Source organism: Peromyscus maniculatus, chromosome 5, assembly GCF_049852395.1.
Source record: "Peromyscus maniculatus bairdii isolate BWxNUB_F1_BW_parent chromosome 5, HU_Pman_BW_mat_3.1, whole genome shotgun sequence".
Lineage (NCBI taxonomy): Eukaryota > Metazoa > Chordata > Mammalia > Rodentia > Cricetidae > Peromyscus > Peromyscus maniculatus.
The window spans coordinates 114,942,831-114,959,755 of NC_134856.1; the positions used below are offsets into that span (position 1 = coordinate 114,942,831).

Here is a 16,925-nt window from a genome sequence, read left to right on the forward strand (position 1 = left end):
AGTTTGGTATAAATGCTTTATTAAAGAAATATTGTTTTCTTGTTAAAAAATACTACATTAGAGAAGAGAGTTTTGGATTATCAGTCTTTCCTCACAGAATCACAGTGTAGATAGTCATTCCTTGACCTCTCTAGGAATCCTCAGGCCACGGATTAGCAGAACACAAATGAGAAAAAAATTCTTCTTAAATGTGCTTAATTCTCAGATGGTTTGAGAATCACATAAACATTTAAGTTTAATCCGATCTCAGCCTCTGACTGCCCTCTAAGACTAGGACTCTTAAAGCAGAATGAGAGGCCCCACCATCCCAGGGCAGGTGAAGGCCGCTGACAGAAGCCTTGAAAGCAGTGAGGCGAGGAGGTCTGATCAACATGGAGGCTTTTATTACGCGTCCTCAGTGGTCATGAAATGCCCTTCGTGGACACCATCAGGTGAGGTAGGGAAGACATTCCAGAGGAAATCTGTTAATGGGGCAACATTTTTATTTCTGTACATTTACATACAAATCTCCCCCGAAGGTACAACAGATGCGACACCATGCAGACACGCAGCTGTGAATGACAGTTCAGAGCTCAACATAAACTTGTGCTGTGAACAGGTACCGCCCCGGTCCACACGTACAGTCACGCGGCTCCTAGAGTAGAAGCACGCGTGGTCGGGCTGCAGAGAGGACAGAGGTAGGGAAGCGTTCCTCACTAGACACAACACACTGCTCCAAAACACACACAATACATCAGAGTGAGGTGGTGTCCTTCAGAACAAGGAGGACTTGAAGTGTGGGCTCCCTCAACCTGTGTGCCACCCAGGGGCTGGCTGTGTAACGGTCACGAGAGTCTTTGAATGGCACCTCCAGTTCCAGGACTCCTCGTTTGGCTCTGGGAAGTAGTGTAGTCATGACTGCGTGGGATACTCCCTTCACAAGGTCTGGTTTTGCTTGCTTTCCATTTGGTGGCCAAACCCGTTTATCAGCCCTGGCCTCCAGTTGCAGGTGATTATAGTCTTAAAACACACACACACACACACACACACACACACACATAAAACCCCATCTAAACCTTTTTCCTATTTGTCTTGGGTGCTAATAATTAGATATTTCATAATATTTGACTTAATAAAGAGCAAAACGAAGAACTGATCCAGCCCTGTCTTGGGTGTTCACATTTGTGCGTAAGTTATGAAAACAGGTGCAGGGGTGGGTGGAAAGTAGGAGTACAGACCTTCTAGTGTTCCCCAGGGATGGAGGGGCCCAACACAAAGGGCCAGTGCCTGAGAAGCAGCTACCCACAGGAGCACAGGCCTGAATTTAGGGATGATAGCTTGGTATCAGGGAGCTGGACTGCCGCCATCTTCCTATGGAGCTAGTCCCGAGTGTCTGAGGCCTGGGTGTCCTGCTGCCTTTCTGACTTGATCAGACCACACCACAAGCTTGCCTACAAGCAATCTTCCCTGTTCTGGCTACCTTTCATGAGGTGTCCTAGCAACTTCAGGTATCCATACTCTGAGGCAGAAACTGAACCACTCAGCAGTCTCCTGAGGTTGCCACATGAAGGTCAGGACAGTGCCAGCAGTCAGCCTTCTGAACTTCCTCTGGTTGGTGGTCCCTCGGCCCCTGCCTCAATGGCAGCTTCTCTGCTTATCCCTGATAGGTTGGCTGTGATTGCTGCAGCCATTAACACTGTCTGCCTTGGCCAGTGTTTTTATCATTGTCATCTGAGGTGCAGGTTGGAGACCCTGACGTTTGGAAGTGCTGGACCTTGACACAACCTCCCCAGCGGTTTCTGCAGCGCTCTTAAGAAGGATAGCACAACCAGTGTGAGATTGCTCTCGACTATGAGATGTCTCATTCTGTACTTAACAAGAGTTTGCTACCAGGTGACTTGGTAGCAGGTGCCCTGGGAAAGGTGAAAGGTATCTTACAAGTTTGGCACGCAAAGGCTGCACAGATGTAGAGAGGCTTTGGGAAGAGGATGTGTACTAACATCAAGGCATGGGAAGGAGGTGACTAAGAGACCAGGGAGGTGAAGCTAAGCTGGACTTGGAGCAGGTATCAGGGACTGGCCACACAACTTCCTTCCTAGACATTAGTCCTCAAGCAAAACCCTCCGGACCCCAGGCATTGAAGAGAACATATCCCAGCTGCTGGAAACATGGCTGCATATCACATCACTACCCTCATGAGGTTTTGATCAAGGCAGCTGGCTTCTGCTGATGTATCTATCAAATGGAGAAGAGAAACAGGTAAGACTGTAAGAAACAGACCAGACAAGGAGCTGGAAGGGGATAAACTCGACCGTGTTCCGGCCTTTGAATTCTAGCAACTGTCACTTAGAAGTCACTTAGTTGCCTGTCTAGGCCTGAGACCGTGATTTCCCTGGAAGAACACAGGGTAGAGACACAAGGCAAGAGGCAAGGCAGATGGTTGATCAGAAGCCACGATGCCCGGAGAGGCTGGCGCCTGAGCTACTGCAAGAGGTCCAGAGGCTGGTTTCTCAGCAGCCCTGGTGCCCTGCTGTCTGGGGCAAGATGAAGGACACAGATAAGGGACATCCTGGGAGGCTGGCACAGGATGGGAGTTGAGCTTTGGTGAGTTATTGCTTTCTCTCACTTCTTGCTGCTTTCAAGGGACTAGAAGAGGCCACGTGGACTCACCCGTGAGCAACCTGCACTCCTGCCCAGGGCCCTTTTGTGCTGAGTGAGTGACAGGCAGGAAGCCATTGAGGAAGACATGAGGTGGAGCGCCTCCAGTTGCCATGGGCACTGTTGTGATGTCAGACTGACAGCCATCCGAGCTGGAGATGTGGGTGGCGGCTGTATGTGGGAGAGCAAGGCTCCTTCCTGGGATTGGCCTTAGCTGTCTTTTTCGGTTATTTTCCTGTTATTCTGAAAGTAACCACATTTTCAAGTAGTGCTGGCAACAGAGCTGACTGGGGAAGAGGGGCCTTTGCTGCTGGAACTCAGTCTGGGAAAGTGTCTTAACAGAAACAAACGTCTCAGACCTCAACACAACAGCTACTGTGGACTGAACTAAGAAACCCAGTGTCAGGAAACTGGTGCTTTCTCCTCATGTAGGATTTCTGGTGAAGTATGGAAGTTTCCCCACAAAAACTCCCAGATCAAGTACAAAAGGATGATCCTGAAGGAAAGAAAGATTAAGCTGGCTCTTATGACACTTGGGGGCTGCTTTCCCAAAACATGGGATGGAAACTACCTTACACACAGAAAGGAAAAAAAACAAAAAACCCAACTTTAAAATATACAGACTATAGAAAAAAAAAAAAACAATTCATGTACATTTTCCTCTGTCTAAAATGTAGTCCCAAGGATGCTCCACTTGAGAGGCACAACTGTCCATGGCAGCGAGCCTGGAGGTAGGGGACCTGGCCTACAGATGACCTCTGTCTCCTTGAGAGAAGGAGGAGATTTGAGTCTGGCCTCCGGGGAGGGGACTGGCCACTGCATTGGTCACTTACAGGGACTTCCTTCAGAGTGACCCTGCCTCACTCATGAAGAAGGTTCCACTTCGTGATCAGCGAGAGGGAAGGGGATAAAGTGCTTCTCGTAAAAATGACCAAAATAAATACAAACATTTCATGGCAGAAAAGAAAGTCTTCAAAGGGTTATTTCCAAAACATCTGATCTCTCAGATCTGTTCCTCGGATGTCTGGAAAGACAGAATTCCCCACACCAGTTGAAAGTCTTACGATTGAGTGGAGTCAGCAGCAGAGTTGGGCTTCCTCCCCCAGCCATGTGTCTTCTCTCTGGTCTATAAATCCGTGTGCAAACTTTCCCCAGCCCTTCACGCCTCAGGGGACTGGTGGAATGGTGGTGTGGCCCAGCGAGCTACATGGACTTCATGCCGTTGGCCGTGGCCCCCTCCGGCAGCCCGTCACCCACGGCAGCCACGTCGTGCAGGCCGGAGTAGTCCTTGAGCTCCGCGTTGGTCAGCAGCAGGGGCTGCTCTCCCTTCTTGTGTGGTAACAATGGCTGCCGCGTGTAGTGTTCCCCGTTGGCGATGTTCTCGGGCAGGTTCTGGTCCCTGCTCTCAGGCAGCAGGAGGATGCAAATGATGCAGATGAGCGTGCAGCAGGCGAAGATGATGTGGTGCAGGAAGTAGCCTTTCTGGTTGTGCAGCTCAATGATGGGTGCTGTCAGCATGCCGAAGCCTGCACTGGCCAGCACCAGCCCCAGCCCGCCACACCTGCAGGGGGAGAGAGCACAGGATTAAATGGAGCATACAGTGTGTGATACAAGTGGAATGAGACAGCAGCTTGATGGGCTACTAGGGCAAGCTCACACAGCATTGCTCTGGTTTAGACAGGTCCTACAAACTTCCACTATTAGAAACCTAATCCTCAAATTCAAATGGAATTCAGATATGGGGCCTTTGGGAATAATGAATATTAAATTCAGTCAAAAGGTTGGGGCCCCCGTGATGATAATTTTATAGGCCTTTATAAGGTGAGGAAAAGCCTGAGCTAGCATATTTGCTGTGTCACCACGGGATGCCCTGCACTACCTTGGAATTCTGCAGAGTCCCCTTTATCAAGGATCCTTGTACAGCCCCCTACATTGGACCTCTCAGCCTCCAGAACCATAGCCGAACAAGTTGTATCCTTTATAAATTGTCAGTTACTACAACAGAAAATGGATTGAAGCACAGGGATGTTCTGTCTCTGTATTGGGGCCCGCTCTGGTTGGAACTACCCAGCGTTCCCCAGAGGTGGGCCATCCCAAGCCACCTTCACCTTGGCTGCGCCTGTGGATTCCTACAACTTTGAGATCAGCTAGGCCAGACCCTTAGTGGGAATGATTTATCTCTATTCCTCTGGCAAGTGAGGAACCCTCGAGAATCCCAGAGAGATTACGGGACATGCAACACTTTTAGACACCCTCCTTCCATGGCTCTAACATTGACCTAAAACATTCCTGGGACTAATGGTGCTCTGTAGGTACTAAGCAGTGGTATGGTGGTGGAATGGAGTACCATCTGTAGTGCCCAGGTAATAGGACAGAAAACTGCCTGGTCTCCAGTCCCCAGGCCCAGGGGACAGGTGGAGGTGGTCTTATGTCCAGCAGGAGGAATACTGTTGCCTGCCCACCCTCAGGAACAGCGGAGAGGATGTACAGGGATGTCGACTTCGGGAGGAACCTTACAAAGGAGATGCTCAAGACTTATGCACCATCCGGCACAGGAACCTTGTTCTCAAACATGGAGTGGAAATGGCCGAAGGGAAAGTGCCTGCTGTCGCTGGGAAGCAGCTTTGAACAATTAATGGTTTTCTTACTTGGTACTATAGGTGGCTCCCAAGTCAGAAAAGACTACCCTACAAAGTACCAAGATACAAGGTCAACACAACATGCCTGTATACTAACACCAAATTCAGAAATGAAATGAAAATGTTTCCAAGAAAGCAAATGCAAGGCTCACATGCTGAAAGCTACAGGGCTTTGTTGATGGCAAGTTTAAGAAGCTCAAAGTAAATGGATTGGAAGACTTGCTGGTGTGAAGATAGTAAGTCTTCCCTAATCGAGCTATGGATTCTTCCCAATCTTTATCAAAATCTTAGCTGAGAATAAACTTATCCAAAAATTCACACGGTAGTTCAGAAGACTCAGAATAGTCAGGAGGGGATTTTGAGACAGGAATAGAGGAGGACCTACTGTCTCCATTGTGAAACTTAGAAGATGGGCCAATCAGTATGGTGGCACTGAGAGGCAAATCCACAGAACAGCGAGGGTTCAGAAACAGGGCTTTACACTGGCGGCCAGTGGATTTTGACAAAGGCATGCATGTGGGGCAAAGAGCAGCTATGTAACAAGCAGTGTTGGCACAGCAGGGTAGTCCATGTGCTAAAGAATGAAGGCAGGGTCTCCTTCACACCACAGGAAATGAACTGACTCCCAGAAAATGTCAGGGAAGATGACCCTGACCTTGGGTCAGCATAGAAACTGATCAGCTAGACTCAGTCAAAATCACTTTCTTTCTTTTCTTTCTTTCTTTTTTTTTTTTTTTTTAAGATTTATTTATTATGTATACAGTATTCTGCCTGCATGTATCCCTGCAGGCCAGAAGAGGGCGCCAGTTCTCATTACAGATGGTTGTGAGCCACCATGTGGTTGCTGGGAATTGAACTCAGGACCTTTGGAAGAGCAAGCAGTGCTCTTAACCTCTGAGCCATCTCTCCAGCCCCCAAATCACTTTCTTTTCCCCTTCAGAAGACACATAATTCAGAAGTAGAAGCCACACAGTTTGGAAGAAATGCTTTCAAAGCCTGCCTCTGACAAAGGATGTAAGTTCATAATCTGTATGAACTCAACTTGGCTTGAAAAATGGGGAAAAGGTATTGACAAGCATTTCAACACACACACACACACACACACACACACACACACACACACACACACACACACGACAAACTGCAAACATCTAGAGAGAGAAGCCTGAGTCGATGAATTGCAAATCAAACCACACTGAAAGGCCACTTCAGACCTGCGAGCAAGCCTGGAATAAAGGACAGAACAACATGGTGGCCAGGACCTAGAGGGGCTGCAGTTCTCTGATAGCCTCCTGGTAACAGGATGGAATACAGGTCAACATTTTCTTAAAAGGAAACATACATTTTTATATAACTAGCAATTTTATGTATAGAACAATTAAAAACATAATATAAACAAAAATCTACAATGTTTATGCCTTATAACACCGGGAACAATCCAAATGTCTATCAACTGGTGAGAAATAAAATGTGGCATGTCCATATATAATGGAATATTACCCATTTAACACATGAAACACTACGTGTTACATCATGAAAAAAAATCATGCTGATTGCACGATTCCATTGATATGAAATGTCAGAAATGTTGCTCCAGAGAGACAGAAAGCAGGACAGTGATTGGTTCTAGGAGTGAGGGTAGAAAGTACAAAGCGGATGAGACTTTCTTTAGAGGGGTGATGGACGTGGTTTATGATTGGAGGGTGATGGACTACATATACATCTACACAGATGAGTCCTATGTAAAGTACATTCCACTAAAACTGCTAACTTCCAAACTGTTCCCACTGTGGAGCCAGGCCAGCTGGTCCAGATCCCCATCATCTCATGGTCTGAGTGAGGCAGCTGCCAGCCTCACCTCTTCTTCCCAAGAGCCCAGACTGTTCCCTCTCTGTGCCACCTACGACTGCTCAGGGGCCTCTCAGGGGCCCTATTAAGAGTAAGATCCTCAGACCAATCCTGAGCTGATGTCTGGGACATGACTCAGAGCGCTCACCTCCTCCCAGGCACAGTGCCCAACGGTTCCTGTTGGCTTCCTTGGGACTCCCCGGTGAGTTCTGTGGAATCCAGGCTAAGCAAGCTGCAGAGCTGCTCCAGGCCTCCCTGAGTCCTCTCTCTCAGAGACCACATCCTCACGGTTCATGTCTCCATGTTTCCTCACTTGAGAAGTGTTCAAGAACGACCAAATCTGGCTCAGTCTGTAGTCCCTAGTATTCTCTCAGTAACTGTGTAAGACCTGGCCAGCTGGCCCTCGGGCATTACTTGGTACTGTGTCAGATTCCTAAGAAGATGATTCCCATTTCCCAGGACTCTTGACCTTTGCCTTATATTGGGTCTGGAAGAAATAAGTAATTTCTTGCCAATAAAGTATTGCAAAACTTATGAGATGTCCCTTCCACAAATACGGTGCACAGACTCTGGCTATGATGAAGCAAGCTCCTGTGTTGTTGGAACATGTAGCAGGAGGCGAGATGGCCCCCAGTTAACATTCTGCAACTCACGAAGAACTGGGTCCTGCCAATAACTGCTGAGCCTCCTATCTCTGGGGCCTGTGGCGCATGGGGCTTGGAACAAGGGTACAACCAAGCATTGTCCAGACCACTGACCTAGAGACATTAGCACAAGCCATAGAATTGGAGTCGTTTGCTGTGCAGGAACAGATAAGCACTGTAGCTGGAATGCCCAACCTTAGCTGTAGAACCTCTCGCCCAGGCTACCAGGTCTTCAGGACTTTGTATTAGACAGTTCTTCACCAAGGGAGCACTGAAAGAGCCACAGAGAAAGCCCCACTGCTGGCCCGGCGAGGCGTGTGCTGAGGAGGGACTACTTTTTTTTGGTGCTGTCTGGATACCAGCCCTTTCCAAAGCTGTGTCCTAGCCCACCTTTTAAAGACACTGACATCTTTCTGTCAACATTTGCTCCGAAGCCTATTGCTCTTGTTCCTCCGTGAACCCTTCAAGGGCAAGGATTATTTCCTAGACCATCAGCTGTCTCAGAGTTTGCATGTAATAAATAATGGATGCCCATAGATCATGCTTCCTGGAGAGCAATAAGATTGAGCACCCCCCCTCAATCAGGTGAATAATATGAATACCGAAATGGCCATTCAGGATTTTTGGTAAATCTCCCCCCTTTGGGAAGCCACAGGATGCGAGGGGTACATCAGATGTCAGGGACCTGTTCGACTGGGACCTTTGACATCAGGAAGGTTGTTTTTCTCTGGTTTTTGCTTTCTCAGCTGGCACCAAGTGAGGCTGGCACCCTTGCCCATGTAGAGTTGCCATGCAGGAAAGCAGAATACAGTCCCCGATGGAAGGAGTGTGTGAAGTGCTCAACCCCAGGAGAGTCTCACATGACACTAAGTGAATGATATCAAAGTAATATATCATATTAATAAATAATGTTGAGTGAAGTATATTCAATTTGCAGCTCATTTAAATGTAGATATATGCATATGATATTCAGTATGTTCATATGCATGGGTAATGCAAATTCCACTGTGATACATAACATTCTAGCCAGGGGAAAACTGCTTATATGGTAGTGGTCTCATAGGATTATAGTGAAAGGGAACATTCTGTGGATAATATAGCTGCTGCTGTAACAGCTATCATGGCACAGCCCATTCCTACATGATTGTAGTATTACTGGTGTAGGCAGACCTACTGCACTGTCAATCATATTTAAAGACAGCATGTAGAATGATATGCAATACCTAATACTCTAGGGTGCTAAATGGTTCTGTTGTGGGTATGGGTTACATCCTATTATAAAGCATTTCTACTTAAAAAAAAAAGTTTGCCCCATGTGGTAGCATGCCTTGTAATCCCAGCACTCTGGAGGCTGAGAACGAGAACAATGAGTTCAAGGCCAGCCTAGGCTACACAGAGAGAGCTTATGCACTATACCACCAACACCTCCGGTATCATTTACTGCCTCTTGACTGCATCAAGAGGCCACAGAGTAAACAACATTGAGCATCTAGGTGCGCATAAGTTACTCTAGGATGTCTGCATGATGACAGCATCCGATAGTGACTTATTTCTCCTCACATGTCCTGTTGTTAAGCAATGTTTGAAACAGTTGTATGTCTTCTGTTTCAGTATCACTGATTCCTTGGATTTAATAATATTACAGATAATTTTGTAGGAAAATGGTATGCCATTTTTGTTTTTGTCATTTAAAGGCTTTAGGGATCGTTTCCCTCCAAAAGGCTGTCATAGGCACGTGCTGTTGCTCTGGGTGTTCACTAGAGGGCAGCCTAAACTCATGTGTATACATCAGTGAAGCTTCTAAGAGACAAAAGAGAACCGTGTTTCTTAGAAGCATAATGTTTTTACTACCCACCGGATAGCTTTACTGTGGGTAACGACCTCTAAACCACCATGACCAAACAGGCAGCCTTACTAGAGGGAACAAAGTGTGGATCAGAAATAAACGTGAACCACCAACTTGCATATAAACATGAACAAGCCTCCCCTCCATTTTTTACTTCCTCTTTTACATTTCTTAGCTTTTCTTGACTGCATTTCTGTGAACTTAAGGATGCACAAATATTGCGCTCATTTGCTCAGAAATAACTATCCAGGTATGAACAGTAACACGAATTGCCATTTGTGGAGTTACATATACAGTTATCACTTGGTGTCTGTGGGGGGCTATTTCCAAGAACCCCCAGGTTTTCAGATGCTAGAGTCCCTTTTAGAAAATTCTGTAGTAGTGCATGGAACCTACATAATTTTTGCAATCTTTACATCACTTACCATTATTCATAATACTGAACACAATGCAAATGCAGTGTAAATAGGTGTTTGCTGTATTTAGGGGGTAATGGTAAAGACTGTACATGTTCAGTAGTCATAGTTTATTGGGTGTGGGTGTTGGTGTTAGGGATTGAACTCTGGGTTGTGTACATGGTCAGCACATGCTGTACCATTGGGCTACACTCAGGTGCATCATTTCTTTAAACAAATGCTGTCTATTTGTGGTTGGCTGTACCTTTGTATAAGTCATGGGGATGGATGGCAAATCTTTCTCTGTGATGCCTTGTCTTGAGGCAACATCAGGGCAGAAGACAGACATGGAGACCTTGCTCAGAGGGAAGGGTCTCCAGGCCAGTCTGATGCAAATGATCTGGACCAGAGTAAAGGGATGGGGCCGCCTGAGCAGCAGGCAAGCAGTAGTTAGTGGACAGAGAAGCAGGGATAGTACATGGCACAAGGATGGAAAGCCCATGACCAGGTCTCCACAGACCAGTGAGGAATTAGGCAGACCATGAAGCCAGCTTCTCAGGGTCACTGGCACCTGCCCATTCTCTTCCCTTGTCCTCACCCATCCCAACATGGGGAAGGAAGGCTTATTCTCCCCTTTGGCAGTTCGGGTGGGGGAATGAGGGAAGCGGGAGTGTTGGCAGACTGGAGGTCTTGGGGGTAGATAGTTCTACATCAACTCGACACAGGCCAGAGTCATCCGAGAGGAGGGAACCCCAATTGAGTAAATACGCCCATGAGATCGGGCTGTAGGCAAGCCTGTCATTTTCTTAGCTTGTGCCTGATGGAGGAAGGCCCATTGTAACCAGTGCCATGCCTGGACTGGTGGTCCTGGACTGTATAACAATGCAAGCCATGGGGAACAAACCAGTAAGCGGCACTCCTCCATGCCTCTGCATCAGCACCTACCTCCCAGTTCCTGCCCTGTTTGAGCTCTTGTTCTGACCTCCTCTCATGATGAACAGTGATGTGGACGTGTAAGCAAAGTAAATTTTTTCCTTTCCAACTTGCTTTTGGCCATAGTGTTTCATCACAGCAAGAGTAGCCCTATCTAAGACACTGCTGTTCTTGCTTCAGAAGGTTTCTTTTCCACATAGTATTATGTAAAAAGGCAAGACTGTCATAAGAAAGAGAAAGCCCATGGAGTCCACCCTCAATTATCTCGGGTTTTTCTGTGCAGAGTGGGTGGTATGGAGGAAGTTGCATGTTTATCCTGTGGCTCTCCTGGGAATTCTTCATGGGTGTATTTGCAAGAAAAAGCTGCACAAACCACGGTGGGAAGAGTTCCCATAGAGACTCTTCCAGCCTGGCTAGGAACTGGACTCAATTTCCTTTCGCTCTCTGCAGGTACTAAACATCACCCAGGGCCAAATATTTTTCTGGTTTGTCATCCTGGAAAGCTGAACTTTAGAATGTATTTGTTCAATTCCTATCCCCAAATAATTTTTTCCAGATTTGCATCAGAGAGGAAAAGGATACCATATTTCTTTCCATCTAGCTTGCTAAGCACACTGACAAGGAGGCCAGAGTCATGCCATGGCTGCCAGTGGCTACCAGAAACCCAGGACTAGTGCAGACTTGCACTCTCGCTGGGAGATTGCCTTCCTGCATTCTTTTATAAAGGAGGGAATTTAACTAGGCGGGGGAAGGGTAGTTTACCTTCAGTGTTTCACAATTGCAAGCGCAGAACAAGCTTCTGCTCCATCTGGCTTTGGCTCATGCAGAAGGTAGAGAACTAGAGGGCTTACTAGACACCTAATTGCTTTTTCTTAAATATACAGTGACTAGGTATTTTATTACAGGAACCAATAGCCAGCAGCCTTGGCTTGTATTGTAAAAATTCAAGAGAATGAGTCAAAATGAGGTCATGAGAAAATTCTGTTGTCAGCAAGGAGGTAAGTCCACAGACCCGTCTACCTGCTCCCCAAGCCCTCCCAGCACCAGAGGGCCTAAAATAATTAGTCTCTCCGAGTCCCATCTGAACTGGAACAAGCTTGCTGTTCTTCTGAAGGGTGTCATCGTGCTGACTTCTGGGTTTCAGCTCACAGCTGAATAACTGCCCACTCACAATTTCAAGCGAGCATGTGCATTAGAAATGCTAATGCCATTCCAATAAGGAGCTCAGTGTGATACAAACCAAGCAAACCCTTCAGTAAGTAACAAATGGCAAGTGCAGGTGGGGTCTCTTACTCAAATGCTTCTGGATTTTGGAACTGTGAACTTGGAATATTTGCATACACATCATGAGATATCTTGGGGAGGAGATCTCAGTCTAAACACAGATTTGTTTATGTCTCATATATGCCTTGTGGAGCTTGAAGGTCATTTTATACAACATGTAAAGCAATTTTGTCCATGAAACAGAATTTTATGGACAAATTTTGTTTGTTCCATTGACGATTTTTTTTTTTTTTTTGGCTGCCATGTCAAAACAAACAAACTATGTTGGGGTTGGGAGTGTTTTAGATGTCAGGTTTTGAGTAATGTTCAACCTGTGTTGGGAAGAGGGTATCTGGTAGAGGGATGCAGTTAAGTGATGCCCTTTCAAGTATCCTAATTTTCCTATACTACAATCCCAGTGGGATCGAATGCTGTGCTTCATGACCCAGGGACAGTAATGTCACTTTACAGACAGACACTTACAACCTCTTAGGAAAGTAGGAGGAAAAGAGAAACTTCTCCCAGGCCTGAGGCTGTGCTGCCTTATTAACCCAGCCGAATGCCTGCCAAGTATTAGGCTCTTGATTTGTTTCTTAACTAAGTCATTGATATAATTTTGGACTAGTGACCAGTTTCTCAGGCTTGGAAGAAAAAAAAAGGTTCTATCTAATTTGTTTGTACATATGGCCTAGGCTGACCTTGGACCTTTCTGATCCTTCAGCTTCCCCCATCCCAAGTGCTGGGATTACAGGCATGTACCACCACATCCAGTTTATGGGGTGCTGGGGATTGAACCCAGGGTTTTGCACATGCTAGGCAAACAACTCAACTACATCCCCAGTCCTCATCTTCTTGCTGAGATGGAGTCTGGCAGTGTAGGCCATGCTGGCCTAGAAGTCTCTACCCCCTGCTTCAGCCTCCTGAGAATCTAGGATTACAGGTGGGATGTACACTTAGCTTTCTTTTTGTCTGAGATAGCTTGTTCCTGAGTCTCTCAGTGGACAGTGCTGATTTTTACTGCAGATTGGCAAGAATGACTTACTTATCTCTCCCCTTTCTATTCCTTGTCATGTTTCCTGTACCTTAAACAGTTCCTTGTCTCCATGCCCCTGGTAACTGCCGTGATGGCATTTAAGGCTAAGTTCCCACCTCTGTGAGTCAGGGTGCAGCTGATCATAGTTAGGCAGTCAACATGCCCTGCATGCCACCACACCCTGGTCCAGAAGCCTCGCTGGGGCAGATCTGATGACAGTTCCTTTCTCACAGGCCTCTCTAGACAAGGACCAAGCTTGAGTTCTGAGAAAAAAGTCCCACATTACCCTGTCACTCACCTTATGACTGTGGGGGTGATCTCTGCACAGAAGAACACGCTGAGGCTCCCCACTGCATGGGATGCAAACATGCCCACGATAGAAAATGCGATGGAGAACTTGTCCTTGACGCTGTCACTCATCCCTGGATGAGAATCCAAAGAAGGGAACCATGAGGTAGGAGAGAAGGGAAGAGAACAGAAGCCAGGCAAGGGGTAAACTGGAGTGAGGATCGGGGGAAGGGAAGCCTGGGATCTCCCAGGAGCCCCCTCCTCCCCAGTGTCCAGTTTGTGGTACAATTGAGCATGCAGTGGCCTCTGGGTGGCAGTCCTCTAGGCTGAGGACCCTGGGGCCCTTTAAACATTCTGCTGTTCGCTTCTGTAGGTGCCTTGGGCACCTGGCATGCTGAGCTCACAGTGGCCTGTAGAATTCCTCATCCAGAAGCTATGCCAGGCAGAAGGCAGACTGGGGTGCCCCTGCTGCCACAGTGACATACTCTCTGCCTGGACTCCAGACTGCGACCTCAGGGTTGACCCACCCAATCCAGAGTCAATGTTGACTTAAAGGTTACAAAACCACACATGACCCACACAGAATAATTCAGTGTCCCAGAGGGAGGGGAAGCGCAAAGCGATCTCTGCACCCGGCGGTGGCACTGGATCCCGGTTGGCACAAGGCAGCACCGCACACAGTGTTTTGGCATGCATGGGGGCTGCACTTCTTAGCTCAGCTCAGCTCCCCTAGGTGTTGCATGGAAGGCAAGTGCTCTCACGGGCAGTGGTGGCGTGGGCTTGGTTGCGCCAGGCAGGTCCGACAGCAGCATAGGGTACGAGGCAGCATCTCTGCTGCTCCCCAGTTGGAGAGCAGCAAGCTCCCATGAGTCATGAGGGAATAATGGCTCTCCCTACAGCGCGGACAGCCAAGCCCCAGCCCTCCTGCCTTCTCATCCTGATTAGCTGCTGGCCAAGGACAAAGAGCACCGGCGCTGGACCAGGGGACTGGGAGGGCATGCATGCCAAGCTGCACAAAACCAGGGAAGCACGAGTTGCTTTCTCTAGTGCAAGACGGGGATAGAGAATACAAATGTATGCTTATAGTGTCCAACCTACGGCCAACTTCAGCTGCAATTCTTGAAGGGCAGAGTAGGAAGAAAGAGAGGAAAGGAAAACCAGTTGGTGAGTCTCGGTGGCAACTGTTGTGTGGCCGTAATAAAAGACAAGGCAGCACAAGTGTGTAGGACTCACCTGAGTCTGGATGCTGGCTGTATTTGCCAATCACTGGAGCCATGGGATGGTTGCGCCCACATCACAGGGTAATGAGAATGGGAAGAGACGGAGAAGGCTTGTTAGGTACGGGACAGCTGCCGAGTGTTCCCATGTGACTTGTTTCTAAGTGAACTTCCTTTTAAGTCTGAGTTGGTGCTGGCTGCCTGGGCAGTAGAATTCATACTGGACTAAACAAAGACCTTTTTGTTTGAAGAGAAGGCTATGGCCTATTGGCCACAGAGTCTGGGAGACAATGCAGTCTGAGAGAGGACCCAAGCAGATCTAAAGGGAGCATCTTTGGATAGAAAGTTATTCAAATGGTACTCTTGGTCTGTGCCAAGGGACATTGGGCATTGGGAGCAGGCCTGTCCGGCCACATTTCTGCTCCCCCAAACCCTATTCCTCACAGCTACTTGCCCTTTGCCAAGAGTCCCTGTGGCACTTCTGTTCACTGTCAATGAGGGCACATGGGATACTCTGGAGGCTATCCTGCCACATATGCCCTAACTGGGTAAGTTAGAGACTTTCTCGAAGGGCAGCTAGGTAGTGTCCACCCAGGGAGGCAGGGAGAAGGGCTACCACTTGTTCACATTGGTTATTGCCCATCAAGGTACAGAACCCATAAGAACGTGCCTAAGTTAGGAAAACCGCCAGCATTTGAAACTGGCTCTTCTCTAACCTGGACCACAGGAAGGCTACTGTGGTAGTAGTGTGAAGGGCAGTAGGTAAGTCTCACTCTGCAGTGGGGTTAGCTTTCCTCCAAAGATGGGTGTTCAATGGGACACATTTCCTAGTAGTGTCCTGAACTTGTCCCAGAGGAAGGGTATGGGCATGAGAAGATGCCAGTGGTCCGCATTGTGTTCTGGGCACTGGGGGAGGAGGCAGGGGGATTTTCTTACACACAGGTGGGTGGTTGTTTATGAGGACTATACAGAGCTTGCTGGAGGATTAAACGGACTCTCTAGATTTGTGTTAAGGTGATTTGTAACTTTTACAGAATAGATATATTTGGGAACATAGATAGAAAAGCTGTATCCCACGCAAGAATGTCCAGATTTTTTCTCCTACTGTCATAGAAGGAAACATGTCTTTGTCCTTATGTGAAAAGCTCATGAACAGTCTGGCCATTGTGAAGTCCTGTTTACTGAGACACAGAAGCTTGGCATGCTGAGGAGTCACAGTGCAGCCAGAGGACTCTGATTTGGGGCGACAGGCCTGGGGGGTCAGAGGAGGAGGGGACCCAGCAGTTCTCAGAGGAAGAGGCCAAGATGTTCTACTTAAACTCCGTCCTTGTTGAAGCAAGTTCTTGTGGCTGTCGATTTCAGAATTATCACTCAGGTCACAGAAGACTTTTCTCAAGTCTCACCCTATCCTTCCACTATAATTTGGATCATTAAAGTCCCCCTAAGACCATAGGGTGAAGACTTGTTCTCTACCCAGGGCAGTACTGGGAGGCAGACCTTTATGAAGTGGAGCCTCATGGGAAGAAATTCACACACTTGGAGGTATGTCCTTAAAGAGGACATTTGGACCATAGACCCCTCTCTCCTGTTGTTTCTGCATGTCATGAAGTGAGTAGACTCCCCTGCCATAGGCTCCTGTCACGATGTGTTGCCTTACTTAGTACAGGCCCAAATGGACCAACAAACCGTGGGCTACTTGAAAACCCCCAATCTATAAGCCAAACAGACCCTCCCCTCTTTAAATTGATTATCTCAGGTATTTTGTCACAGAAACCGAAAGCGGCCATGCCTCCCAAGTTCTCTGGTGGAATGCCACCCCCCCCCCCCCCCGCCTCCCCAGCATCCTTCCTTTTCCAGCCTACTCACAGTTGAGGAGTCCAAGCTGCAGAAGTGAGGCCAGGGCGGTGAGGATCATAAAGAGCAGCAGCCCTCCCCTGCGCCCGAGGAACCTGACTACCACACACATGGCCAGGCAGGAGGCCAGTGCGATGCTGGCCATGGTGTAGTAGTCGGCGTAGAAGTTCTCCAGAAGCGGCACCTTCACCTCGTGGCCCATCATGCTTCTTGCAAAGCAGTGGTGGATCCCGTAGCCTGTCAGCCTGCAGGAGACACACACACACACACACACACACACACACACACACACACACTGAGAGGGTGGGCAGCATGCACTGAGATAAGG

At 47.8% G+C, this 16,925-nt stretch overlaps 1 protein-coding gene across 5 annotated transcripts in view; it reads right to left on the reverse strand.

Annotated features, from left to right (window-relative positions):
• Positions 1 to 2: 2 nt before the first annotated feature.
• Slc22a23 (solute carrier family 22 member 23) overlaps positions 3 to 16,925 on the reverse strand; it is a 174,017-nt gene continuing 157,094 nt past the window's right edge. For 2 of the 5 annotated variants that reach the window (XR_013051552.1, XR_013051553.1), the window contains 5 exons: positions 16,610 to 16,842; positions 14,760 to 14,792; positions 14,625 to 14,644; positions 13,537 to 13,660; positions 3 to 4,198 (listed from right to left, as the gene is read on the reverse strand). Coding sequence is in view for 3 of the 5 variants with exons in the window: in XM_042278328.2 (XP_042134262.2) it covers positions 3,841 to 4,198; positions 13,537 to 13,660; positions 14,621 to 14,644; positions 14,760 to 14,792; positions 16,610 to 16,842 (772 nt within the window). In the remaining 2 variants the exon portion in view is untranslated. Of the gene's footprint in view, positions 4,199 to 13,536; positions 13,661 to 14,620; positions 14,645 to 14,759; positions 14,793 to 16,609; positions 16,843 to 16,925 lie in introns of all 5 variants that reach the window. The other 3 variants (XM_042278328.2, XM_076573159.1, XM_076573158.1) reach the window with 2 other exon arrangements.